Raw genomic sequence first — 27,986 nt, 5'->3', positions numbered from 1 at the left:
CGGCGGCGGCGGCGGCGGACCGGGGGTTCGGCGCGGCGAAGCGTGGGCCCGCTGCCTGGGCCTCCCGGGCTTGGACGGCGGTGCTGTGGGAAAGCCGGCGGCGGAGGGGCCGCTTGGACGCCTCGGTGGAGGTGGCTTCAGACCCGCGGAGCCCCGGCTTCTGGTGAGACGCGCGCTCGGGACTGGCACGGACTCGGCGACCCACCTGGGGTTTGGAGTGACGAGATCGGTCCCCGACCTCTCCCAGGACCGGACGACTGGGGTGCCGGGCCCTGAGGTGACGGGGAGAATTTAGGACGCCTTCGGGAGCCAGGGGAGTCTGCAGAACGGAGGAGCGACGTGGGATGCGGGCTGGAGAAGGCGCGGGGGTGGGCGCGGCGGGGGTGGACCCTCGGGGTCCGGGGCCGGGTCGGGGCGGCGCCCCTGGACGTGCCCACTGAAGCCCTTAGCTTGTGGCAGGCACTGGCAGCGGGTCCCCACGCCCTTTTGCTTTGGGAAGTGATGGTGCGCATTTGGCACGGGTGGTGGGGAGCCAGGCGAGGTGCGCCGAGGGGGCCGGGCCGTCCGAGCTGCCTTTGAAGACACTACCTGGGCCTCCAGCTGATCTCTGGGCTCGTTGGGGCTCAGTAGGGCACCTGCTGTGTGTCCGGTGGTAAGAGCCTGCCAAGGCGTGCTTGACAGTGTGGGGGTAGCCTCTGAAGGAGGAGCCCAGTGGACTCCCGACTCCCTGCATATGTGTAGGAACCGTCCCCTTGTCACTGATGGGAGTCCTTTGTTGAAGTATGGAATGCTCAGGCTAGGGTGCTGCACCAGGTGGTGGGCGGCCAGTGTCCCCTGACTTTATGCCAGCCAATCCTCAGAGCCTACTTTTAGGAGAAAACAGGGCCCGGCCTGGGAACGGATGACTTCGAGCTATGGGGCAATCTTGATAGGACTTAGTAGCTAAGAGCACAGACAAAGCAGGATTTATTCACTAGATGTTTCCTGTTACTTGTGCCGGACATTCGAATCCTGGCTCTCAGTTTACTAGCTGTGTGCCCTTGAGCAAGTCCCTTATCCTGTCTGAGCCCCTGTTTCTTTTTCTGCAAAATGGGGACGAAAGGTTGGTTGGTCACAAGGTTGCTGTGAGAATTAAACGAAATACTGCCAGGCAAGTCCTCAGCCCAGTATCTGGAACACAGTGAGTGTGCGGCAAATGTTAGTCCTGGTTGCTAATGGCAGAATGTTAGAGATGAGATTGGAACCCAGGCCGGTCATTAACTTAACTAGCTGCCCTCTCTGGCTCTCATAGATCTTGGAGATCTTCCAGCCCATCCTTTCACATTCCAGATGAGGAATCTGAGTCCCACATAGTAGCAGAGCCAGGAAAGAACATAGGTCCCCCTTATCCCCAGGGATGGCCAGCATGTCAGTTCCTGAGCCTTGGGGCCCTGGGAGGTGGAGGAGGAGACTGGAGATCCTCAGAGAGGAGGACGGGGTGCTGGTGCCAGTGGGTTCACAGTGGCCTTATGAGTATCCTGGTGGACTTTATGTGGCAGGATATCAGAGTAGCTTCAGTGTTGTTCGAACAGGCCTTTTGGTTGGCAAGTTCTTGCTCTGAGCCTTGCTTTAGAAAATATTTAGCAATAAACAAAAAGTTCTAGTGAGTATTGAGCTAACCAGAAAATTAAATTACCAAATGCCCCATTCCCCAAGGTCCTCATCAGTCTTAGCTTGGTTGTCCGTGGTATACTGTCCCCCAGGACCTGCTGATCATGTGACTCGCAGGGTTTTTTTTTTAATTGGATGAAATAATAAATGTGAAAGGCAGAACCCACAAATGTCATCATGGACTTTGGTGTCAGAGTTGGGTTCAAATCCCACCCCACCACTTAATAGCTGTGCAACATTGGGCAATTCACTTAACAGCTCTGCGCATACTTCCTTAAATGTGAAATAGAATTAATAACAGCTACTTTAGATTTGTATTAGGGAGTAAATGAGATAATGCATGTAAAGCACTTAGCATTGTGCTTGGCATAGAGTAAGAGCCAGTGAATGGGAGTTGTCATATCTATTATGGTTAATAATAATATTATAAAAATAATTGTCAGGCCTGTGTTGTCTCTGAATTCACAAAGCTAAAACCACCCTGTGAAGAAGGTGTAATTGTGTCTGTCTTTCAGACCAGGAAATGGAGGACTGGAGGGGTTAAGAATTGGACTAGGGTCACGCAGCTACTAAGTGACAGGATGGGAACTCATATTCTGGCATCTCTAGCTCCAGAACCGATGCCATTCAATTCTCCTCTCTGCTGCTGTGATCTTCACTGTTCTTGAAGCCCAATTATGACCTGGAGTAGCCTCCAGTGTTACATTAGGGGGTCTTCTCACACCACTTGAGTACAAGGCAGGACCCTGCAGCCTGGCTATATGTGTGTTTCCTCTGTCTGGTGTTGGATGAGTGGTGAAGTTGGAGGAGGGCATCCCCTGGATGAGTTTGGGGATTAGGTGTTAGGAAGCAGCAGCCCAAGCAAACCCCATGGCCTCGTAGGCTCTCATCACTGAACAATGGGGCTGGATGAGGGCACAGTCTGGGTGGGGCCTGGAAAACTTGGTTATGAGCAGAAATGCTCTTGTCGAACTGCTGGGAAGAGTTCTGGAGTTTCATACGTCTTCTCTGGGCCTGCTCTCTGTATTGGGGAAGAGGGCAGCCTACCAGCTGTAGATGTGAGAAGGAGCTGCAGACTGAGAGCCAGCAGTTTTAGTCCTGGCTGCCTGTGAGAGCTCACATTGCTGCTCAAGACCTCTTTCATAAAATAGTTGGAGCAAATCATTTTTAAGGGCTCTTTGAGCTCTAAAAAGCAGTGGTTTTGTACTTCTAAATTGATGGCTTACCCCTCTCAGCACAGTACTAAGACAGATGGGGTAATTATCATGCCAGTGTGCTACCCAGACTGTCCTTGGGGAGAGAGAATGGCCACAGCTCCCTAAGCCACCTGCCACAGCTGCGTACTCTCTCTGCCTAGCCAGCCAGGGAGTAATTACAGCAAGAAGCCTTGGGTTGCTAAGTTACAGTCGAGGGCCTGTGGATCTTAGTTTCCAGACACCTGCTCTGCCCTTGAGTGATAAAAACTCACAGCTCTGAGGTTTATCCTGCCTCTCTGATGACAAATGAGCACAGAACTTAAGAACAAGACCCCTGGAGTCAAAGGCTGGGTCAAATCCTGGTGCCCCTTCTTGTGATGTAAAACCTTAGAGTACTTACCCCACTAAGCCTGAGTTTTCTCATGTTAAAAGAAAATGAGGATTAGACTAGTACCTGCATTGAAGGGTTTTTGTGAGGCTTGAATGAAATAGGGCAGTAAAAGGGCGTAGGACAGTGCCTGGCACGTAGTAGGTACTCAGCAAAGTAAGGTGGTGGCAGCATTAACCTCCACCCTCTGCCCTAGAGGTCAGCACCTTTTTTTCCTTAGCTAGCCTGGACAGGAATCAGTCCTTCCGTTTTCTCCGGCTTCGCATGTCCTCACTGGTACATACCCAGGGCCCAGCATCCATAAGAGAATCAGATCTTTTACTCTCCCATTGGTGACTACTCTTGGTACAGTTTTATGCTAGGAGTTTGTCTCTTTTATCCATTTTGAAAAGCATAACAGAGGGCCCCTTCCTTGCTACTAATGGGTACGTAGCCCTGAGCTAAGCCTCAGTAAAGAGTTGAGAACCCTGGTCTGCTGTATCGCCACCACTGTTACTATTACCAATGCAGGCCCTGGTGTCAGGTTGTTTTAGGCACACCCAGTGATGAAACACACCCAGGGGTCCTTTGGCAGGGGAGGTTTGTGTCAGGAATCATGGCACATTCTGGGGTGGCATCAGCAGTCACCACAGCTGTGCTGGGTCCCAGAGCCTCCAAAGGGGTTGCACAGTCACTATTGTAAGGAATTGAAGAAGCAGTCCAACGCTACTCTGTTCAAGGCTTCTTTCTCAGGGGACCTGCCTTCTCTCTGCTGGCCTGCAGTATGGGTATCCCCCTCGGTCCCCCACTGGTGGCTGCTTTAGACTCAGCCTCTACCCTTAGTACATTTAGCTATGACCAAGAGACTGGACTAGTTTCTTGCTGCTCCTGCACCACAAGCGACACGGTTGTGTGGGAAGGATTGCATTGGGACAGCTTTTTCAAAAGGGGGCTTAGAGTACGGCAGCCTTCTCAGTCTGCCCCAGAACATAGGCTTGTGCATCTTAGCAAAGGCTGGGAACAGAATTTTTTAGCCTGTATTGATGGGGTGGGTTATCCTCTGTTGAATCAGTTGTTTACCCTGGGGGCCTGGGATGTACCCCACCCCCCTCTGGAGGAACCTCATTCTTGCTGTGCAGCCCCTCAGGTGTTTGCAGAATGCCCTGGGTCCAGGGGCTTCTTTTCTCCAGGGAAGTGATCCTATTCCTTTAAGCATTCTACACACGATAGGATTTCTTGATCCTTCCTCATCCTGGCTGCCTCAAGGTAAAATCCCAGGAAAACTCACATGTAGAGTAGAGTCATGTTAATGGTTAAATGTGTAGACTTGGATTCTGGGCAAAAATGTGTAATCTGAATCTAATCATGAGGAAACATCAGACAAATGCAAACTGAGGAACATACTAGAAAATAACTGGCCCTGACTCTTAAAAATTGTCAAGGTATAAAAGTCAAGGAAAGACTGAGAAGCTGCCCCAGTTTGGAGGAGACTAGTGAGACATGCTAACTGGATGCCGTGCCCCATCCTGGATTGGATGTTGGATCACAGAATAGAGACTGTGAATTTGTAATAGAATCATATCAATATTAATTTCCTGAATTTGTGTCACGTTAATGTTCTCATTCTTTTTTTTTTTTTTTTTTTTAAAGATGACCAGTAAGGGGATCTTAACCCTTGGCTTGGTGTTGTCAGCACCACACTCTCCCAAGTGAGCCACGGGCCGGCCCTTGAATGTTCTCGTTCTTAGGAAATACACGTTAAGGGCTAAAGGGCCATGATGTCTCCAACTTATTTTTAAATGGTTCGGGAGAGAGAGAGAGTTTATATATATAGAAAGAGAGTATAAGACAAATGTGCCAAATTAACAGTTGGTGAATCTAGATAAGAGCGTAGGAGAGTTCTTTGTAGTATACATGCAACTTTTTTGAAGTTTGATATTATTTCCAGATAAAAAGAAGAAGAAAAAGATGTCAGAGGCTGTGGCTGGCCGGCCTGTGTTAGAGTCTCATCAATGCTTTCTGTGTAAACTTGGGCAGTTTTCTAACCTCGCTAAGCTTTGGTTTTACCATCTGTAAGATGAAGGTTGTTGTTGTGAAGTGGCAGTGGATGTTAACTGTGATAATATCGATAGAATTAGGAAAGGGAGGAGTCCAGGGTGACATCGTGGTGCTGAGACCAAAGTAAAACCCAAACCGAGGACTGTCACCTTCCTCTACTTGATGGTGCTGGGGTGCAGGCTCCCTGAGTGTATGGTAGGGACCACTAGTGACCTGGCCACCATGAGGCTTCACCTTCAGAGGGCTTTAAGAATGGTCACCTGAGCCTGTTAGGCTCCACTGGTAAAACCCAGGTCTCCTGGCAGCTCACCCCCAACCCCTCTCCTTCCTGGGCACTGCCATTCCTGTTCTGCAGTCCAGGCTCCCCAGTCTTGAACTGTCGGGTCTACATTGAACTGCACGTGACTTTGGGCTGAGCATTGAAAACTCCATGGTTTGGAGGCCTCATGGCTTGCTGAGCAGACATGAGAACTGGGCACAGCGATGCCTGCTGTGGACAGAGATTTGTAGGAGTCATTACCAATGGGGACACGTAGACACAAAACAAGTGCTCATTTTATCCCCCACCACCACCAATACACCCCCAAAACCTTGCTCAAAACTCACCCACCCTCTGGGTAGCTTCCCTGGATGATTTCCTGTCATGCACCTGGGTCCTGTGCACACCTCCTGGTGTTTCTTTGTGAATGTCTGTGCTTCCCACAGCGGGTATCTTCTGTCTTGATGACTTCAACCCTCTCAGACTGGGCCTGAGGGCCCATCTGGACCTGTGTGCACACTGGGGCATGAGCCTTCTCTGTAAGAATTTTTTGCATTTGAATTTGCAGTTTCACCTAGAAAAATTGATGCGGACATGTTCTGCATCACCTGTGTGAGCCTCACAAGGGAGGTTCACACCATTCTGTTCCCTGTTTGTGTCCCTGTTTATAACCATGTTGGTATGCAGTAGTGTTGCTCTGTGATGCCTGAGAGGACCAATGCAGGCAAATTAAGCTTCCAAGTGACCCATTTGTGCCAGGCAAAAGCCAGATGATATCATCCACGTGGAGAGTGAAGATTTCTTTATCATTGGAGACTGAAAACTGGTGTGGGGGCTGCGGGGGAGCTGTGGGAGGTCAGCCCGTCCCACCCCTCGCTGGAGCCTTTGCTTATCCTCAGTGAAGACTGGTGTCACCCATCTCACTGAGCCATGCAGACTTGGATTTGTTGGGGGTTTCCCCCTTTGAAGGAGTTCCATAATTACTTTTTGATAAGGACATAGAGTCAGTCATCAGCTGTTGACACAGGATTAAGGTCTCCAACTTTGTCTTTGTTTTGCTCTTTATACAAAAGCAAGCAGATATTATTCATATCAGGATTTTAGTCTCAGAATGTGAACTCCTAACTAAATGTTAAACATACCTTAATAATTAAACTTGTTAAGTTTTACGAGTACCACTCTGAGGCTGCCAACACTTTGCCAAAGGGTAAATACCTTTGTCAGAAAATCTGATCTCCTATAAATGTCTGAATTTATCAATAGCATTAGATTAATATTTAATTTTGGAGCACATGTAAGCATTACATTACGAATACAGTTCCACGTACTACTTCTGGTAACAAACAACAAGGCAGGGGGAGGTCAGGAAGAGATCGTTCCAAGGATAAGCTTGAGTTAGTGAAATTTGTTTGCTCTTAACTAACTCACAGTGAGTGAGTCACATCAGTGCAGGTTCAGAAGCTTCCATAATTCAGCACTAGTAATTCTGACTGCATTTAGGATAAAAATACTTTTCAATGACAAAAATTCTGTAATTTTCAGCTGGAACTCTTGAACAGCCTTGAAAAGTCAAATTGCTGTTAATAGTAATATAAAACCTTCTATGCTGCTGCCGACTCCCCTCCTGGCCTGGCCCTGCCAGGTCTTCTGCAGCCTGGGTCTGGCAGGTGTTGTCAGTCCAGTCCCCCTCACCTCGATAGCCCTGCTCTTGGGTGGGTGACTGGTGAACAGCTGGTTCTGGCAGTCCTGCAGCTGGTTACCCAGGTTCAAGTGTCGAGGCCATCAGGAGGGGGGTTGACTTTACACCAGCGCTTACAAATGTGCACCCATTTCTACCAGGAGCAGTGAGACCAGCAGCCCCAGCCCTTGGGCCTGCACATTGTCTTCACTCAATTTGAATAGTTGCCACAAGTTAGAAATTAGGACATTTCCATTTTAGATGGATTTGTGGCTTCTCTGGAAAAATCAGAAGAGTATTGTTAAAGACTGAATTGTGTTCCGCCAAAGTTCATGAGTTAAAGCCCTAACCCCCAATGCAATTGTATTTGGAGATAGGGCCTTTAAGAAGGTAATGAAGGTTAAATGAGGTCATGAGGGTGGGGCCCTAATCTGATAGGACTGTTGTCCTTATAAAAAGAAGAAAAGAGATAAGATATCCATATCCCTCTCCCTCCCTCCCTCCATCCCTCTCTCTCTCCCTCCCTCTCTCCCTCCTTCTCTCCCTCTCCCCCCACCTCCCTCCACACATGCACAGAGAAGAGGCCATGTGAGGACACAGTGAGAAGTGATCATCTACAAGCCAACAAGAGAAGCCTCATCAGGAACCAACCCTGACAGCACCTTGATGTTGGACTTCTAGACTCCAGACCTGTAAGAAAATACATTTCTGTCATCTAAGCTGTCTAGTCTGTGGTATTTTGTTATGGTAACCTGAGCAGACTAATGCAAGTAGGTACCATCAGGCCACTTTCCTGCCAGGCCCTTATCGGCTGGAGCTTTAACCTGGGCATTGGGTCTTTAGGTCACATGGCCCACCTTTGGCTTTACTTTTCCCATTGGCTCTTAGCCGTAGTAAGCATGTGAGTTTGCACCCCCACTAGGCCTGGAATTCCTGGGGCTTTTACTCCTTATCAGACCTCAAGGCCCTTGCAGGCTTTTCTGTGCCTGTATCTGGGGCTGACCAGGAGTGGAGTCTGCACCCTTTGCCAATGATGACTATCAGATGGTGAGCCCCTGCAGACAGGTGGCCTCCATCCCAGGTACATAGCGCTTAGCAGTGTCTGCAGGTGTACCAGCTTTATCAACACCTTTCTCCAGTGCTTCTTAGAACACATGGGATCCTAGAAAGAAGGATTCACTAAGTCCATGGGAATTGGATAATATTTAACTGCTCTGGGAGCTGAGAGAAGTGGTTTAAGGGGGTGAATTGGCAGCATGCTTCTGTCTCAGTTCCTAAAAGGCCTTTTTAGGCATGTTTTTAATTTTTATCTTTCTTTTGAAAAAACTTCTTGCTCTGTAATGCTTTATCCTGGCTGAGCCACAAGCTGTTAATTCCCCACACAAGTTGGGTCCTAAATCTGGTGCCTGAGGTAGAGGAGGCCGAGAAAGATAAACATGGTGACATTTGAGTATGCTGGTCTGCTTTGCCCTGGCATGCCGAGGAGATGAGGTCCACATGGTGTCTGGGTTGTTAGCATAAGGCAGTCCTTAGGATCCATGTTCAAATCCTGACTCCATTCTATAAAACCTGAGTGACCTGGACAAGTTTGCTTAACTTCTCCCAGGCTCTGTAAAACAGGGGTAATAGAAATAGTGTTAGCTTCTTAATGTTGGCTAAGGTACATATAGAAAATGTATATACAGTTTTTAGTACACTATTAGAACATAAAATGTTGGAGGTCGTGGTTCTCTGATTGTTAATTTTATACTGAAAACTGGCTGATCAGGTTGGGAGAAGCTTTTTCTAAATTTATGGAGCCATCTTAACCGGAGAAGGGAAACAAGTCCCTAGGAAGACTAAGCAAACCCAAGAGTCTGAGGGTGCCACCCGTAGTGATCGGGGGTCCAGTCCTGTTGGGAAATGGTTTGAAGCTGTACGGCTGATTTGGTTCCTGTTTTACTTTCATTGTTAGTTTTAGGAACCCTGATGGACAATTATTACAGCAAATGTGTTTTGAGACCTATGCTAGATACTTTACATGCATTAACTCATTTAATCCTCACAGCACCCTGAAGAGGTTATTATTTCCATTGCATAGATGACAAAATTGAGGTTTGAGGGGATAAAGGAAACTGCCATGATGATAAGGCCAGTTGACACCTGGGTCTGAGGGAAGGTGAGTGCAACCTGTGTGGCTTGGGGAGAGTTCGTGACTGCCACCATTAGGAAGGAGGATTTAAATCTCCACTGTAGTCTCTGTGTGTCCTGCCACCTCCACTCAGCCCAGGTTGAATGTGCTATGTCTTGGAGATCTGCCAGGGTTTTCTAGCTTCTTAAGCAGACTCTTCTGTTATCCAGCCGACAGTGCTCTTCCTCTAGTGGCATTCTGGACAAGATAGGTGGAAAGGAGGGGTTTTTAAGCAAAGGCCAGATGACTGTGTGGCAGGATGGAGCAGAGTGGTCATCACATGAAGAGTTGGGCCGGTCCCACTGAACGCTGTAGCCTGTACAGAGTGCTTTCCTAACATGGGTGGGACAGGAGGAGGGCAACTTGCACCAGCATCTGCTGGTGATCTTGAAGCAATGGAGGAGCCTCATTTTCTAGGGGTCGAAACTCCACTAGGGCATGAGTGAGATGCAGTAATGGGAAGAGGCGGCTTCTCCTGGTTTTATTTCCCCTGCTTTTCTTTCTTTCTTTCTTTCTTTTTTTTTTTTTTAAAAACATGACCAGTCAGGGGATCTTAACCCTTGACTTGGTGTTGTCAGCACCACGCTCTCCCAAGTGAGCCATGGGCCAGCCCTTCCTCTGCTTTTCTAAAGGAAAAGCAAGCAATAAGAAGCAAGGTCGCCAGGCCCCCTGTGAAGCCCTTCTGTCTACTTCAGGAGCTTCAACTATGAATGTTGTGGTCACCCACCAGCACTCCCTTCCTTCCCTCCTCCTTTAGAGCCCTCCTCCCTGCTTCAGAGCCTGAAGACTCTCACCTAATCAGCGAAGGGCATTCTCTGGTCATTGTCATTGGTCTAGGAGGATACCTGGCTGGAATTGGCCACATCAGATGGCCATCAGTTATTCATGCATGGAGGAGAACTTTCTCTGCCCATAGTTGATGTAAAGCAAGGAAGCATGTTGCCTCACTTACTGCTGGCCACCATATGACCATGAGGGGAACCTGCCCAAAGGGAGAGGAAGCATCCTGGGAGCGGAGCAGAGAGATGGAAGCTCATGGCTCTCCAGTGGAGTCCTTTAGCTACCAACTCAGCCAGCCCTGGAGGGAGTGGCCTTTGAGCAGGGTCTTCACGGCAGGTGGGGTGTGTGGGTCCTTATTTGGGATTCCTCCTCCCTGATTTGAGACCTCTGAATGCCTGAGGTGTTTTTCTTCTCCACACCTTGCCCCACTTTAATTAAAGCCAGATCTCCTGTGTCTTGAGGATGTTTTCCAGCTCAGTCTTTAGAGTCTGAGAACACTGGGTTGATAGCCAGACTTCACACCTGTGTGGCCTTGGGCAAGTCCGTGAACTTCCCTGACTGAGAATTGGGATTAATAATACCTCATAAGGTTAGGGTGAGCACTAAATGGGACACTCAAGGCAGAGGTAGCTGGGAACCCCTGAAGGTGAGCAGCTTGGAGCAGGGGCAAGACTGGAGCTCTCTTTGTTAGGACACCTGTCATATCCTCGCCCAGCCAGGAAAAGGGCTGATCTGTGTGGAATGGCCCATGTCAAAGACCCCCTGTCCTGTACAGATCCTATCCCATTGGAGGCTCTGTAGGTCAGTGGGGTGGTGGTGTCCTTTGTTCCTCACAGACCACCAGACCTTCATGCTCACCCACAGATCCTAAGAGCCAGCATAGGTTTTCAGGAGGGTACTACATGGAGATGAAATATGTGTTCCTGAGTGGCCCATGCCTCTAAGTGCCACCATCTTGCCTCCTCTTGTCCGAGGAGCCTCATAACCAGACTCCCTTGGGCAGCCCTCACCCCTGATAGGCAGCATAAGTGGAGGTGCACAGGGTTGAGTCCAGGGTTGAGACTGTAGACATGTGGCCCAGTCTCTGAGCTTTCTCTGGATGGGAAATGGGGATAAAGTGAGCCATGCTGCTGAGCAGTGGTGAGGAAGGATTTAGTGAGGTTGTGTGCATGTAAGGGACCCCGCATGGCACTGGGACACAGAAGGGGCTCAGTAGGTAGCAGTGCTTGCCAAACCTGATTGCAGGCAAGGCTGGAGCCTGCGCCACTGCTCAGAAGTAGGTTCACCAGGAGAGGTGGGATTAAAGGCAGCAGGTGAGGGAGAGGCAAATGCCAGCTCTGCTTTTGAGCCCTCAAAGTACGCAGAGGAGGATGGGCTGCTTAGGAGTGGGAGGGAGTTTCCCATCACTGTGGAGTAAGATTTGTGATGCTGGGATTCTGGCCTCTGCTTCCATTTCAGCAGAACCAGGTGACAGATGAAGTGGGGCATGGAGGTGTTCAGTCTGAAAGAATCCTTATCCCCTTGTCACTGGTGCCCTGGGGAGGCTCTTGGCATATAAAGTTGGCCTGAACAATTAGTCAAACATCAGGATCAGATAGTGTCACTAAAACCAAGCCACATCCTGCAGAAGGCAGCAGCCTAGCCCCAAGTCTTTCCCAGGCTTCAAGGCCAAGGAGGGTGACCTGAGTTCTTTGCCTCTCTGCCACTACCCTGTTGTCACCGAGACTGGCAGCTTCTCCAGGCACTGGTAGCCTCCAGGAGCAGTGAAAAGTGGCCTGGAGAAAGGGGACGTCACTGGGTCTGATGCCCGTTAAGCAACCTGGTCCAGTTATTCTTCACAGTTTCGAATTTTCCTCCTAGAGAATTGTGTGTTTATTTCCAGGAACATTTTGACATGGTGGTAGCAAAGACCTCTTTATCTTCTTTAGGGTTAGGGATCTGACTAATGAACTGTTTGCCGCCATCTGTTATCTTGTGAAAACATTTCTGAGGATTTTGCCCGATCCTTCCATTCTACCGACTTATGTTGGCTGCTGCAGTGCTGGAGGCGGGAGGGCACACAGGAGTGCAGGAAACAGACTGAAGTGTGAGAAATAGACTGGAAGGGTTTTACAGTGACCATTGATGGCCCAAGTACTTGTTGACTTCATCCTACCACCCAGCCTACTCCGCAGTAGGTAGAAGTGCCAGGGCAGCTTTCCGTATGTCTCCACAGTGATGAAATATGATCATATCTGTGTTAATGAAAGTTCCCCCAGACAGATCCTGAGACAAGGATTCAAGTGCAAGTAGATTATTTGTACTTGGTCCCGATAAACATGAGTAGGGGAGTGGGGAATTGAGACTGGGAAGGGAAGGCAGCCAAAAAAGGGTGTGCATTAGGCCTTTTACCATATGGACAACTGGAGCTTAATCCTGTTGGGAACCTGGAGCCGGGAGCTGGTGTAGCACATGCCTCAGAGGTATCCCATCTGGGGAGTGCAGGGGCATGGCCTTTTATGCACCTGTTCCCATTCCTGTTGTTGGTGCAGACTGCCTGGCTCATAAGCGATAAAGTTGTTAGAGACCTAGGCAATGCAACCTGCAGGACCCATGCTTTAACACCATGCCATTTCTATGAAATATTGGTCTGTCCATCCCCAGCAAAGCTTTCTGGTAATTTTCCCCTTGGAGGGGTAATTTGGGAACTTCAAGTGGCCCATGAAGGTCCATGTGGTCCAGTCTGTCCTGCCTTCCATCAACACCATTCTGACAGGGCCTGGCAGGTGGGGTGGAGGGCTTAGCATCTAATTAAAAACAGCCCCGCCCCCAATCTCAAAGGCTGGTTTCTGCCTAGTTGCCTGTTTGCCCCACAAGGCCCCCACTCATGTTTCCTGGTCCCATGACCTTTGCCCCAAGGGAGCTCAGTGCTTGGCTGGGTCTGGCCTCTGCACACACAGTCAGTCATATCCAGAGAAGGACCCTGGCCTCCTGGCCGCCTGTGGCCACTGCCCAACATCCCCACCTGCTGCCGAGCCTGCCTGGGACCACAGGGATGCTTGGGAGAAGGGCAGGTGGCAGAATGATCTAGTAGAGAGGGGGTGAGTACCTGAGGGCTGAGGAGAGTCTTTGCTCCCCACTTTCCTCATTTCTCTGAAGGTCTTGCCTTCTGATATTCCTGAGTGTGTCTATTTTAGCTTTAGCTTCTGTTGGGAGTCCTTCTTGTCTGTGATCTTAGCAAAACGTGCATCAGCTCATGCTGCATGCACCTGCCTCCCACCTCTCCAGGGTGGGGTTATTTATTTTATTTTTTCCAAATATTAATTTATTTCTTATTCACTCTCTAGAATTCTCTTGTCATTTATAACAATGGTTTGTTTGATTCTTTATTGTTTCCTTTTAAACTTTTTATTATGTCAAACAAACACAAAAGAGGATCATGTAAAGAACCCTGTCATCATCTTCCACGTTGATCCGTATCCCACTGTTGGGTTCTGTCTGACTCTGCGCTTTGTTTTGCTGGAGTATTTTAGAGGAAACCACATACATGTCATTTTACCTATAGAGACTTATGTTCTCTTGTTTCTTAAGTTATCTAACTTTTTTTATAACTTTTTAATTTGAGTAAATTTTAGATTTACAGAAAAGTTACACAAACCACTTCACCCAGCTTCCCCTAATGTTAATGTCTTACATAGCCACAGTACAGTGATCAAAACTGGGAAATTCACACAACACAGTAACTAAACCGCAGACCTTATTCAAACTCTGCCAGTTGTCCCACTAATGTTCCTTTTCTGGCCAGGATCCATATTATGGATCTCATATTATGTTTGGTTGCCACATCTCCTTAGTATCCTCTAATCTGGGACAGCTCATCAGTCTTCCTTGTCTTTTATCAACTTTAACCCTATTGAGTACTGGGCAGGTCTTTGGTAGAACATCCCTCAATTTGGGTTTAAGATTTTCTCTATTAAGTAACCCACAGACTTTTAGAGCTGGGACCAGAGCTAGAACTAGGGTTACCCATTTAGAAATACAGACTGAAGTTATGTATTTTGGGCAAGAAAACCACAGAAGTGAGGTGCCCTTCTCCCTGTGTCATATCGAGGGGTACATGACATAGGTATGTTCTTACTGGTGATGTTCATTTTGCTTACTTGATTCAGGGGATGTGTGCCAGGCTTCTCTACTGTAGTTTCTATTTTTAACTTTGTAATTAATATGTATCCCATGGGGAGGTACTTTAAAACTATGCACATATCCTGTTTCTCATCATATTCACCCGCTAATTTTAGCATCGATCAACAGATCTTATCTGCAACAATTATTACTGTGATGTTTGCCAAATGGTGATTTTTCTATTTCCATCATTGCTTCTACATTTATTAATTGGAATTCTATAAGGCAGATCTGTCCCTTCTCTTCTATTTATTTATTCATATCAGTATTGACTCACGGATATTTATTTTATTCTATAGGTTATAATCTATTACTCTTAATTTTTAATTTCGTCACTCAAATTGTCCTAGATTTAGTTATTGGGAGCCCCTTCAGTTTAGCTTCTGTGTCTTTTTGCTGCGTCCTCGTCATTTTTTTTTTAACACTTTAATACATTCTGGCACTACAAGATGTTCCAATTCATCTTGTCCTTTTCCTGCCCCAGCTCTGGAATCAGCTATCTCTCCAAAGAGCTCTGGTTTCTTTCATTTGAGAAGGAGATTTAGAAACCAAGATCCGGGTGCTGGATGTGCCCATTGCTACTGTGCTGTCGTTGGCTTCCAGGCCCTCTCCGTGGATAGAACTAGGGAACTGTCCGTGCGAAGGTGCACACTCACCTGTACCCCAGCTGTTCCTCCTGCTTGTGTCCCTCCCTGTCATTCTGGCATAAGTCCCTCTTCAGTTCCCTGGCCCAGATCTGGGCAGAGGACATCACGGTGGCCTCACCGCCCTCTGATGACACACTGTCCTCTCTGCCCTTGCATTCCCTTCTTAACACCCTTGTTGTCCCTTCCCATATTTTCTCAGTTTTTTCCCCTCCCAACCTGGGGTGAATTAACCTCTTTTCTCTGGCCTCTCTCTGTGTCCTGGCTTCTCCTCTTTCCTCCTAGAGAGAAGACGTCAGAACTCCTGCTGAGGTTGTGTCTTACTGAGTACACAGGTTTTCTCTCTTTAGGAAACCAGGACTCATTTCTTCCTCAGAAGGGGTCTGGCACTTACACCTGCAGGGCTCACTGGCGACCACCTACTGCATTTGCTGTGACCACATGGTCTTGTCTGTACCATGGTGGTGGTAAGATAGCGGCTTCCTGTGGCAGGACCATGGAACACTAGTCAAAAATGGTTGTTTATCAGCAATTAATTTGGTTAACACAGTAGTTTTTAGCTAGTGGGGCTGAATGGAGAATTTCCAGGTGGGAGTGTGTATGTTTGAAAAAGCATATGCAGTGATATGATTTTACATTGAAAAGTGAAATACATAGTAGACATAGATATAGATATAAAATACGAACTCTGGACAGTAAAGGTTAATGAAATCCACTGGTCCTAAGGGGCAGACATTGCAGAAGAGAGCTTCTGTGAGTGAGGGGTTCTTAGGGGAAGTGAAGGCTGGACTTTGCAGGTCAGTTTGGGTCATGTGCTTCTCTTTATTATCAACAGGTGTGGCTTTGAAAGACTGAGGAGACACTGAAGTTTAAGTTTAAACTTAAGACACTTAAGTTTAAGTAGATTTCTCAGCTGCAGGGTTTCTGGGCTCTGGAGACCCTGACCTGGAGATGAACAGAGCTAACTGGAGGTGCGGTCCAATGATGAAGTCAGCCACGTGCCCTGGCCTCTCACCTGCAGCTAGAGCAGATGTTCTCAGCCCTTGTTCAGAAAGAGCCTTGAAGACCTGCACCAAAGAGGTGAAGTTCATGGGCCCGCTACTCTCCTCTTTGCAGGATCTTTGGGGAACCTGTGACTTCATTCTCTTCTCTTAGGGCCAGGAAGGCCCTTTGGGATGTCAGTGAGTGGGAGTTTTAAAGGACTAGCTTTGAGTCCATAGGGATTCATTTAAATTTTAAATCATCTACAGACTTTGGGACTTGCATTGCCATGAGGAATTCATAAGAGGGCTCCTGTGCCCCCTTCATGCAGAGCATGACCCACCAGGTTACTGTGCTCGCTCTCCTGCATGCCCCCATCCTAACGCCCAGGCCATCTTCTCCCATTTTGAGTCGGGGGACACTGAGCATGGCAGCTCCCCCTAACTGGCTTTCTACCTCTCTTCTCCCAGGGAACTTCCATGCTGTATAGCTCCCCATTGACTATAGGACAGAGTTCAAATTCCTTGATCTGGCATCACAGCTGTTGACATTCTGGCCTTAGCTGATTTCTCCAAGTTCCTCTCCACTTCTCTGTGTGAACCATCTACTCCAAACCAGACTGCACTGTTTGGTCTCCTTGGATCACACTCCCTGCACAGCCCCTGACCCCCTTCCTTTCCACCCTTGAGATTACATCTCTCTTCCCTCCAAAAGCTCCAGGAAACAGCCAAACCAGGACTCGTTTTTTTCTCAGAAAGGGTCTGGCTCTGACTGCCTGCAGGGCTTTCAGGACACCAGCTTCTGTGTTTGCTGTGACACTTAAGTTGCCTTAGTCCTTGTTCCCTACCAGCAGATGGCACCTGTGTAGAAAATTGTTGAAGATCCTCTTTGGCTCACAATAAGTATGTTTGGTTTGTTTTCATTTCTCATAGAAAGGTTTCTTAGAGAGAGGGCTTCATTTACCAAAATTAGAAGGGTCAAGGGGAAACTGAAGCCAAATAGCTCCACTGGGTTAGAGCACAGTGCTCAGAAACAGGAGATGCAGGCCAGACTCCCATGCATTCACTTCATGCACGACACTTGGCAAGCAGGTTTTCTCTCTGTACCAGTTAGAATGTTCTTGGCTGTGAGAAGCTAAAACCCCACCCCAACCCGGCTTCAATCATAGGAAAGTTATGAACTCTCACAACAGGAATCCAGAGGTTGGGCTCAGAGATGTCACCAGGGTCCTCTGTGTCACTCTTTTGTCCTGCCATCCTTGGCATTCTGCCTCTGCCCTCAAGCTGGTTTCCACATGGTCAGCAGATTGCAGCCAGCAGCCATGAGACAACGCCTTCTGTCTCTGTCCAGTGGGTGGGAGCATAGAATGTGACTCTTCATTCCTTCATCTGATGGGTCCCACTCTGGTAACATGGCCCCAGAAGTACGCTCTCTGCCGATCAGCCCTCTAGAGACACAAGATCTTGGCTTCCTTTGAGCCCCATGTGTCAGTGGGACGGGTGGCTATCTGTACAAACTGGGGGTTCTCTTCAGAGCAGGAGGTGGGGGGATGGATGCTGTGTGGAAGCAACAGTGTCCACCATGTCCTTTATTAATGCACATGACCTGGCAGCACAAGAAGCAGAGGGTTGGCAGCCCAAGGTGCCACAGATGACCCAGGTAACAACATTCACTGTCTGGTCTCCGTCTCCAGCTTCTTTGCAAGAATCCTCTCCTGCTTAGATTTAGCACCGCACTCAGCCAGTGAGCAAACCGGCCATCCCTATATAGGATCCGAACCCGTGGCCTTGGTGTTATCAGCACCGCACTCTACCGAGTGAGCCATGGGCCGGCCTTCCTGCTTAGACTTAAAACCCTTTGTTTCAGATGACTGTGATGAAAAGTGACAGCTCCTGCCTCAGCGCTGATGAGTTTCTACTTCGAGTCAGATGAAGGCAGCCAAGTGTGTCCAAAATGTTTTAAAATGCAGATTTCTTTGGACCCCCTGGGGCCCTTTATTAACCATCTGGTGCCTCAAAACCTTTTTCTTTTTCTCTCGCTGTATACTTCGTGTATTAGGTTGAATCTGATTGAATGAAATTGCTGTTTTTGTACATCAGAAGTAGTTGAGTATCAGTTTTCACGAGGTTCAGCGAACACATTATTTCTGAACTTCTCCACAACCCTGTGAGGTGGGTGCTGTACCCTTGTTTTTGCTAATGAGGATCCTGAGCCCAGAAAGGCCACACAGTAAGTCGAGGAGCAGCAGTTTGGCTTTTTCTCCTCAAACTTTCCTGGACATCACACATCCTCTTCTCAGAGCCAGGCTGGTTTAGGATATGATGTGACAGCTACTCATTGATTAATAATGTCTTTAAAGGTGACTCCAAAAGAGCAAACCACCTAATTTATGGAGTTGGCTTCTGGAGACTGAGGTGTTCTGATGTCCCTGACCCAGGCCTCGTCTCCCCATGGAGGGTAAGCAAGGGTACAGCAGTGTTGGCAAGGGCAGAGCCAGCTGCAGGACATGGATGGGCCTGCTGTCCATAGCAGAGCTGTGCCCAAGAGGGTTGGGAGCAGCATATCACATCAGACCTGGCCCAGGCCCTGAGCTTGGCAGGTGGGTGAAGAGGTGGAGAGACTGGGCTATGTGAGGAGCCATCTGCCCTCATCCAAACCTGAATGTGCAGAAATTAGATGGCCAGGCCTGCTGGTCCCCCTGTTGGTCCCTGCTGCTGGTCTCTGCAGCCTTTGGCACACCATTGCTCCTGGAAGGCAGCACCGCTCCGGGATGTTTAGGACGACTCTGTTTTTTAGTCCTGGCCTTACTGGGGACTTGCTGTGTGACTTTGGAGAAATTGCTCCTCCTCTGTATGAAATGAGGAGCACGTGCTTAGTGGTGGCTAACCCTTGTAGCAGTAGAATTCCTTCTTAAGAACAAAGAACCACTTTCTCAAATAGAACTCTTGTGGTACCTGTATTAGTTTCCTAGGGCTACTGCTGCAAATGACCACAAATTCGGTGGCTTAAAATGGCAGAAACTTATTCTCTCACAGTTCTGGAGGCCAGAAGTCCAGAATCAAGGTGTCAGCAGGGCCGTGCTTCCTCTGAAAGTTCTAGGGGAGAATTCTTCATTGCTTCTTTTTAGCTTCTGGAGGTTCCTGGCAATCCTGGGTGTTCTTTGGTTTACAACTGCATCACTCCAAAGTCTGTCTTTGCCTTCAAATGGCCTTCTCTGTGTGCCCTTTTCTGTCCCTCATAAGGGAACTCTCATTAGATTTAGGTCCCATCCTAATCCAGTATGATCTCAGAGATCCTTAACTAATTACATGTACAAAGACCCTATTTCTAAATAAACTCATATTTTGAGATTCTGGATAGAGATGAATTGGCATGGGGTGGGGGGAAGGCGGTACTATTCACCACAGTATCCCCAAATACAAAACAGATTAGAAGAAGCTGGTTCCATCTGGAGCTAGATGGAGGCCCAAGACTTTGGCCTCACCACCTACCACCGCCCTTGGCAGCCCCCAAGGATTAGGGTCTACAAACCACTAGGTATCCAAGAGTCCAGGCAGTCCTGGCTCATCACATCCCATGCCTTCATTTTGGGGCTCGGGTAGTGTTTCTGGCATTTCAGTTCCCATGGCAGGTGACCTTTGAATAGTCTCTCCTTTTAAAAGAGGGAGGAAGAAGAATCTTTGTAACAGCTCTCCCAAGTGACATCAGAACTCATATGCATGAGATGTGGGTGGGCACTGGTTGGGAGTTTGAACACCCCAACCTATTCCCAGGAAAGCCAAGATCACTGCAGGCAGAGCCCAGTGCCAGGCTGTCAGCTTCAAGGAGTAAGAATCTCTCCCCAGGCAAGTCATTGGGAAAGTGTTCCAGGGCCAGACTGCATTTTGCCTGCAGACAAGGTAATCTTCCAAGCAGGGTCATTTGGAAAGCCTGAGTATGCAGTCTCTGGGAAGGGCCCTGGGACTCACCGCTCTTTTCTCATCCCTTCTGAGACTAAAAAATGAAGCCATTCCTTTGTATCCTGGCTGAGCTGAGCTCGTGTTTATTCCTAGCATCCTGATTCGTATTTGGTTGCTAAGCAGGTGAGGAGCTTTATCCTGATCATCCAGTCACCCAAAGGTCAGAGAGGCATAGTGGTATGTCCAGTGTCACACAGCAAAGTGACAGACTCGGCCTGAAGTTTTGCAGGGTTCTGGCTGCAACTTTTGGCCATCTTTCTTTCCTCTGTAGCACGTGATGGCAAACATTCACATGTATAGCACACTCTTATGGGCATACTCAAATGTTGAAAACCAAAAGATATTTTACAGTGAAGTAAAGCAGAACAGTAACTCATACCAGCTGCCGCTGTTGATAAGGTATCACGAACACACAGGCTGCTCACAGCTGGGCAGTGGATTCTTGTGACAGCTAAAAAGCCATCCTTACCTTCCCAGCTCAAGAAGGTGTGTCAGAAAACAGCTGAGTAATGGTGGTATGATTATGAGGGTAACATCGAGACTACTCTAATTTATATACAAAAGAAATGGGAAAACATTTCCAGGCTTTAAAACTAACAACTGGATAATGTGATTCATGGCCTGGTTCTTTGGTTAAGAGCCACTTGGTTTTTCTCAAATCTGGCTGTACCATAGAATCACCTGGGAGCTTAGAAAAAAAGCAGATGCCAAGGAGACTTCGGGTTTTGGTCAAATGGAGTAGACACGTTTATCCCCATCCCTCTCATGAATACAGCTAAAAACATTGGACGTTATGTATAGAACATCAGATGGGGGAGAAAAGACTGTGGAACAATGAGGAACCCTGGAACTCATGGAACAACAGTGGTGAGTTCCCTGGGTTTTACTTCCACTAGACTGGGTACTAGAGAAGTCCACACCCAGAAATATGAGCGGGCATAGACCAAAACAAAGCCCCAAGGAAGTTTGGTCTCTCTTGTCAAAGGACTGGAAAAAGAGCATCCTAGCAAAACAGAAACTTTTTTGAAGTGAACACCCTAGTCCTGCAAAACACCAGGGAAATTGCTTCACCCTCCCTCTCAGCTTTAATAAATGCCGAATGGACAGCCTAAACTTCCACCCTCCTCTTGTGGTAACCAGGTGTCCTACTCCCTCCCTGCCAGATGGGGCTGGATGGGAAGCCCTGACTTTCACCACTGCCCAGTGGTAACAGGTGATCAGGTGTCCCTCTCCACCAGTCACCTTGAGGTGTCAGTAGAGCCAAGACTTCCATGCCCACCCAAGGGTAAAGAGTCCATGCTTTCTCTTCCCCCACCACCAGCACAGTTTGAGCAGAAGCCTGCAAAAATAGAAGATTTAAATAAGCTCCAGAATATCATAATATTATACCTAAAATGTCCAGGGTAAGTCTCAGCAAAGAAAGAAGACATAAAGAATTGGATAGAAATTTTAGAACTGAAAAATAGAGTAACCAAATTTAAAAATTACTGTATCGGCTCATTGAAGAATAGAGATGACAGAGGAAAGAGTCAGTGAACATTACAATAGAACGAAAAAATTACCCAGCCTGAACAAAAGGGAGAAAAAGACTGGAAAAAAATTAATAGAGGCTCAGAGACCTATGGGACAATACATTTTTCTTTAATCTGTTATTAGTGTAGTTGGAGTCCTAGGAGAGCAATGTGAGGCTGAAAAAGTATTCAGAGAAGTAATGGCTGAAAATTTCCCAAATTGAAATGCATAAACCTACAAAGTCAAGAATCTGAGCAATCCCCAAAGAGGGTAAGCCCAAAGAAATCCACACTAAGACACTTCATAATCAAATTTCGAAGAACTAAAGACAAAAACAAAATCTTAAGAGCAGCTAGAAGGAAATAGTGCATTACCTTTAGGACAACAGCAGTTCAAAGGACAGTGATTTCTCATCAGAGGGAAGTACCACAAAATAATTTTTCAAATGTTAAAGGAAGAGAACTGTCACCCCAAAATTCTGTACCCCATGAAAATGTCCTTCAAGAGTGAAGGTGACATCAAGACATTTTCACTTGAAAGAAAACCAAGAGAATTTGTTGCCAGCAGATCTACCCTAAAAGAATGGCTAATGAAAGTTCTTCGAAGAAACCTAGAACATCAGAAATAAAGAACAGAAAGAATAAAAATATGGGTACATACATATTATGGATTGAATTGTGTCCCCCCAAAGTTTAATGTGTTGGCTTGATCCCCACTGTGACAGTGTTAAGAGGGTGGGAAATCCTGTTGTGGTAGTTGAAAGGTGGGGCCTTGGAGAGGTGATTGGATTGTGAGGACTGCACCCTCATGAATGGACTGATCTATTCTTGGAATAATGGGAGTGGCTCTGGTGACTGTAAAAAGAGAGTGAATGAGGAGGTTAGTATCTCTCTGCTCTGCCATTCTCTGCCATGTGAGACCTCTGGACTGCTGTAAAGCCACAAGAGAACTCTCACCAGATGTGTTCTCTTGAGACTTTGGACTTGCCAGCCTCCAAAACTGTAAGCAATACATTTCGTTGTCTTTATAAATCACCCAGTTCCAGGTATTTTGTTATAAGCAACAGAAATAGACTAATACAATATGATACACTATTCTTTTCCTTTTGAGGAAATTATATGATACTTGAAGCGAGAATTATAGCATTGTGAGTCTCGGTGTATGTATAGGAAATACTTAAGATAATTATATCATAAAGGGGAGAGGATAAAGGAGCCTAAATAGAACTAAAGTTTCTGTGCCTACTTGAGAGGTAAAATGTCAATACCAGGAGGCTGTGATAAGTTACATAGATACATTTTAATACCTAAAGCAACAACTAAAAAATCTGTACCAAGAGGTACACTCAAAAACACTGCAGATAAATCAGGGTGGAATTCAAGTGCAGACATGCCTCATTTTATTGCGCTTCACTTTATTGAGCCTCACAGATACAGCATTTTTTACAAATTAAGGGTTTGTGACAATCCTGCTTTGAGCAAACATATCAGCGCCATTTTTCCAACTTTTTTAGCAATAAAGTAGTTTTTAATTAAGGTACATACATTGTTTTTTTAGACATAATGCTATATAGCACACTTAACAGACTACAGTATAATGTGTAATGTAAACACAACTTTTATATGCACTGGGAAACCAAAAAATTCATGTGGTTTGCTTTATTACGACATTCATTTTATTGCAGTGGTCTGGAACCGAACTAGCTGTATCTCTGAGGTCTGCCTGTAATCTACAAGAAGGCAGGAAAAAAGAAGCAGGAGCAAGCAAGGCAGATGCCTGAGCCACACTCCAGACCTGCTGAACCAGGACCTCCAGGAATGGTGTCTGACCCAGGAGTATGGAATTTTAGCAAGTGCCCTTTAGAATTCCAGTAGTCCAGCCTGGTTTAGACCAGTATTTTTTAAACAGCCAGTTGCCAACCTCATTAGTAGGTTGTAAAATCAATTTAGATGATCATGGCCAGCCTTTTTTTTTTTTTTTTTTTTTAAATGAACTTAGAATAGAATGGACTCTAGAAAAGAAAACACTAGAGTGTCTTACACCAGATCAGGGTAATTCTCATTTCCTGAAATTTGGTGACGGTGGTATGGGGGGTTATATAATACAATCATGCACCACATAGCAATGTTTCGGTCAGTGGTGGACCACATATATGATGGCGGCTGGTGCAGTAGGCTGTACCATATAGCCTAGGTGTGAAGTAGGCTATGCCATCTAGGTTTGCGTAAGTACACTCTCATGTTTGCATAATGACAAGATCATCTAACAACACATTTCTCAGAACCTATCCCTGTTGTTAAGTGATACATGACCATATATGCATTTGTGTGTGTTCAACCCTTGGGTGAGGGTAGGACAGAAGGGATCATGCCCCCAAGAATGGTCTTCAACTAATACTGGACAGGAGTTGATAGACACATATCCCAGCTTTCTCAAAGCAGTGACCTGCTCATTGATGTACCTGTGTTGACTTTCATCCCTTCTCTGTGTCACTTCCCCAGTCTCCTACAAGTGTTTCTTGGGATAATTTGTCAAACTCTTTGGACTCAAATCCTTGTCTCTGACTGTGCTTCTTAGGGAACTAGCCAAAGACACCTTCTCTTTCTGGGCAGGTTTCACTTTTGTTCTTTTGATCACAGAGAGGTGGAAATTGTGTCAGAAGCTAACTGCAGAGGAATAAAGAGACGGGTAGATCCCTTCCCCGTGCAGTGCCCGGCAGACGTTAGGTGTTACCTGTCCTGCTCCTGTGTTGCTGAGAGGGATTCTTCAACTGTCTGAACAGTCCTGGGCCCCAGAGCAGGCGTGATACCTTTCCTGATACTTCTTAAAAGGGAGTGACTACCCACAACCCCGCCAGGCCTCTCTGTAGGTGTGTGTGTGGGCAAGAGTGTTTAACACTTTTAGGTTTTTGCCTCAGTATACAAAACATTTGTCAATGGTGACCCCCAGACACAGTTCTCTTACTGGTCCACTGAGGGGGCAAGTTTCTTGTCACTCTCCCCCAGGGTAACAGAGATGCAAAGCCCATTTCTTCTGAGCAGTGAGAGGCCCTGAAGGGGTTAATTTTCCAGGAACCCTCAAGAGAGAAGCATTCCTCTGAAAAGTAACACTGAACTGGGGTCTTCTCTCAGTGTTTATTTTCCATGCCAGAAAGTTACAGAAAAGGAACATAGGTGGTTACAAAAAGAATAGTAAGATAATTGTCATGGCAACAATCATTAGGTTTAGCTGCACCAAGGACATCTGCCCTTGGAGCCAGCAGTTTTGCTGTGTTACAATTCTTTATCTGCAACAGAGACTTTAGCCCAGGGAAGGGTTCCTGTCTTTCACAAGCTTAACATTTCTTTGTGTAATTTTAAAAAGTTAGGCTACACCTGAAACTACAGGGCCTTGGGAGCTAGGCCTGTGAAATACATTTGCTTTATAAACGTTAGTATCCTCCACAGTTTCTACCTGTTCTTTTATGGGATTCTGAAAGCCAGCAGGCATGATTTCCCAAGGAGCTTTAAGCAGGAGCAGGAGTTCCCTGATCTGCCCCTGTGCATGCATGCATGTGTCTCAGGAGGGGCACACTGAGGTCTTGGTGTGCAACCTGGGAATGGTGCTCACAGGCCTTTAATGCCATTTGTTCCTATGATAAAGAAAAGTTGTTACCTGGCATTCTCAGAGTGTCAGGCTCCTAAAGGGGATTTTCCCTATGGTCTGTCATCACAGATATCTCTCTTGGCTAGCTTTGCTGGAGCAGTGCTTCATAACAGACAGTCCCAGAATTTTAGTGACAGATAATAATAAAAACTTACTCAGCTGAGATGTCAGTGTGTTGGCTGGTCTTGGCTGGGCTCATTCAGGCGTCTGGGGTCAGCGGAGCTAGACTAGGCATGGCTGGAGCAGCTCTGCCACATGCATAGTCACTCCTCTTGGGCCCAGCAAGTTATCCTTAACACATTCTTTTCGTGGCACTGTCATAAGTATAAAGAGAGCGAGGCCAGTCCAAGCTCTTTCTAAATCTTTGATTATCTTCTGTTTACTAACATCTCATTGGCCAAAGCAAGTTATGCAGCTAAGTCCAAGGTCAAGTGCAGGGATGTGTACACCACCCATGGAAGTGATGGGGAAAGGGAATATTTTGAACTCTGTCTACCATACCTACCAACGTGCACAGTGTTTGCAAGGATCCAGTGGTATAGCAGCCACACAGAGCCTAGCATGGTGCCTGGCACATGGTGGGAGCTTGTGATGTGCCAACTCCTTTTCCTTTTTATTCTCTCCTATAGGCTTTTGCCGGTCCTCAGGTGTCTGTAGGAATGGGTGAAGCCCACCTGGCCTGTGGCACTCCCCAGTGGCCATCATTTCACTAGGGCCCCACGGTGGCGTTAGGATGCACCTCTCGGCAGTGTTCAATGCCCTCCTGGTGTCGGTGCTGGCAGCGGTCCTGTGGAAGCACGTGCGTCTGCGTGAGCATGCAGCCACTCTGGAGGAGGAGCTGGCCCTTGGCCGACAGGCCCCAGATCCAGCCCCAGCACTGAGGATCGACTACCCGAAGGCGCTGCAGATCCTGATGGAGGGCGGCACGCACATGGTGTGCACTGGCCGCACGCACACAGACCGCATCTGCCGGTTCAAGTGGCTCTGCTACTCCAACGAGGCTGAGGAGTTCATCTTCTTCCACGGCAACACCTCTGTCATGCTGCCCAACCTGGGCTCACGGCGCTTCCAGCCAGCCCTGCTGGATCTGTCCACTGTGGAGGACCACAACACCCAGTACTTCAACTTCGTGGAGCTGCCTGCTGCCGCCCTGCGCTTCATGCCCAAGCCAGTGTTCGTGCCCGATGTGGCCCTCATCACTAATCGCTTCAACCCCGACAACCTCATGCACGTCTTCCACGATGACCTACTGCCACTCTTCTACACACTGCGGCAGTTCCCTGGCCTGGCCCACGAGGCCCGGCTCTTCTTCATGGAGGGCTGGGGCGAGGGTGCACACTTCGATCTGTATAAGCTCCTCAGCCCCAAGCAGCCACTGCTGCGGGCACAGCTGAAGACCCTGGGCCGGCTGCTGTGCTTTTCCCATGCTTTCGTGGGCCTCTCCAAGGTCACCACCTGGTACCAGTATGGCTTCGTCCAGCCCCAGGGCCCAAAGGCCAACATCCTTGTCTCGGGCACCGAGATCCGCCAGTTTGCACGGTTTATGATGGAAAAGCTGAATGTGAGCCATGCAGGAGCCCCCCTAGGCGAGGAGTACATTCTAGTCTTCAGCCGCACCCAGAACAGACTTATCCTGAATGAAGCAGAGCTGCTGCTGGCACTGGCCCAGGAATTCCAGATAAAGACAGTGACAGTGTCCCTGGAGGACCACACCTTTTCAGATGTCGTGCGGCTGGTCAGTAATGCCTCCATGCTGGTCAGCATGCATGGGGCCCAGCTGGTCACTGCCCTCTTCCTGCCCCGTGGGGCAACCGTGGTTGAGCTCTTCCCATATGCCGTCAATCCCGACCACTACACCCCGTATAAGACACTGGCCACACTGCCTGGCATGGACCTACAGTATGTAGCCTGGCAGAACATGATGCCAGAGAACACCGTCACGCACCCTGAGCGGCCCTGGGACCAGGGGGGCATCACCCACCTGGACCGGGCTGAGCAGGCCCGTATCCTGCAAAGCCGTGAGGTCCCACGGCATCTCTGTTGCCGGAACCCCGAGTGGCTCTTCCGAATCTACCAGGACACCAAGGTGGACATCCCATCCCTCATCCAAACCATACGGCGCGTGGTGAAGGGCCGACCAGGGCCACGGAAGCAGAAGTGGACAGTTGGCCTGTACCCAGGCAAGGTGCGGGAGGCGCGATGCCAGACATCAGTGCAAGGTGCCTCTGAGGCCCACCTCACCGTGTCCTGGCAGATCCCATGGAACCTCAAGTACCTGAAGGTGAGGGAGGTGAAGTACGAGGTGTGGCTTCAGGAGCAGGGGGAGAACACCTACGTGCCTTACATCCTGGCCCTGCAGAACCACACCTTCACTGAGAACATCAAGCCCTTCACCACCTACCTGGTGTGGGTCCGCTGCATCTTCAACAAGATCCTCCTGGGACCCTTTGCAGATGTGCTGGTGTGCAGCACGTAGCGAGTGGGCCACAGCCAGGCAGGGAGGGCGTCCCTCCAGGTCCACTGACTCCGTATGGTGACTTAAAGGAATTCCTCACTTATTTATTGAGCAGGACTGTGCTTCCCTATCGTCTTACTGCATCTGGGGTGTGGTGTTGCAGCCCTCCTCTTTGCACTGGAGAGATGGGAACCCGCTCTCCTCCCATCCTCATCATCCATATCCCAGAGAAGTTGCTTAGCAGGAGGAGCCAGAAGAGAAGCAGAAGGAAAGTAAGAATCCCAAGGAGCCTCTTTGGCTCAGTGATCATTCTGTTCCCTGTGAATCCTTCTGGTTGGTATCCAGGTTTCTGGAAACCAAGTAATCATGTGATTGGGTGGGTGCGTCATCAGCTTCTGTCACCTTGAAATTCACGTGCAGCCCAATGAAGGGTGTGTTTGGAACATTCATTAAATGATTATAAACACCTTA

At 47.9% G+C, this 27,986-nt stretch overlaps 1 protein-coding gene across 3 annotated transcripts; it reads left to right on the top strand.

Annotated features, from left to right (window-relative positions):
* Nucleotides 1-27,986, top strand: POMGNT2 (protein O-linked mannose N-acetylglucosaminyltransferase 2 (beta 1,4-)). Of its 3 annotated transcripts, none has more exons than XM_063114162.1 (3): nucleotides 1-163; nucleotides 7,790-7,900; nucleotides 25,690-27,986. In XM_063114162.1, the coding sequence occupies exon 3, from the start codon at nucleotides 25,794-25,796 to the stop codon at nucleotides 27,534-27,536; it is 1,743 nt and encodes a 580-aa protein (XP_062970232.1). In that variant the 5' UTR covers nucleotides 1-163; nucleotides 7,790-7,900; nucleotides 25,690-25,793; the 3' UTR covers nucleotides 27,537-27,986. The 3 variants fall into 3 exon arrangements, with proteins under 3 accessions (XP_062970232.1, XP_062970231.1, XP_062970233.1); XM_063114161.1 differs by having other exon boundaries at nucleotides 7,785-7,900; XM_063114163.1 differs by lacking the exon at nucleotides 7,790-7,900.

This window comes from Cynocephalus volans, chromosome 11 (genome assembly GCF_027409185.1).
Source record: "Cynocephalus volans isolate mCynVol1 chromosome 11, mCynVol1.pri, whole genome shotgun sequence".
Classification (NCBI taxonomy): domain Eukaryota; kingdom Metazoa; phylum Chordata; class Mammalia; order Dermoptera; family Cynocephalidae; genus Cynocephalus; species Cynocephalus volans.
The sequence above is the reverse complement of the archived record's forward strand: the minus strand, read 5'-3'. Positions and strand labels throughout refer to the sequence as shown.

Coding starts and splice junctions, on each gene's coding strand:
- POMGNT2 (XM_063114163.1), top strand. CDS start 25,794: ATGCACCTCTCGGCAGTGTTCAATGCCCTCCTGGTGTCGGTGCTGGCA.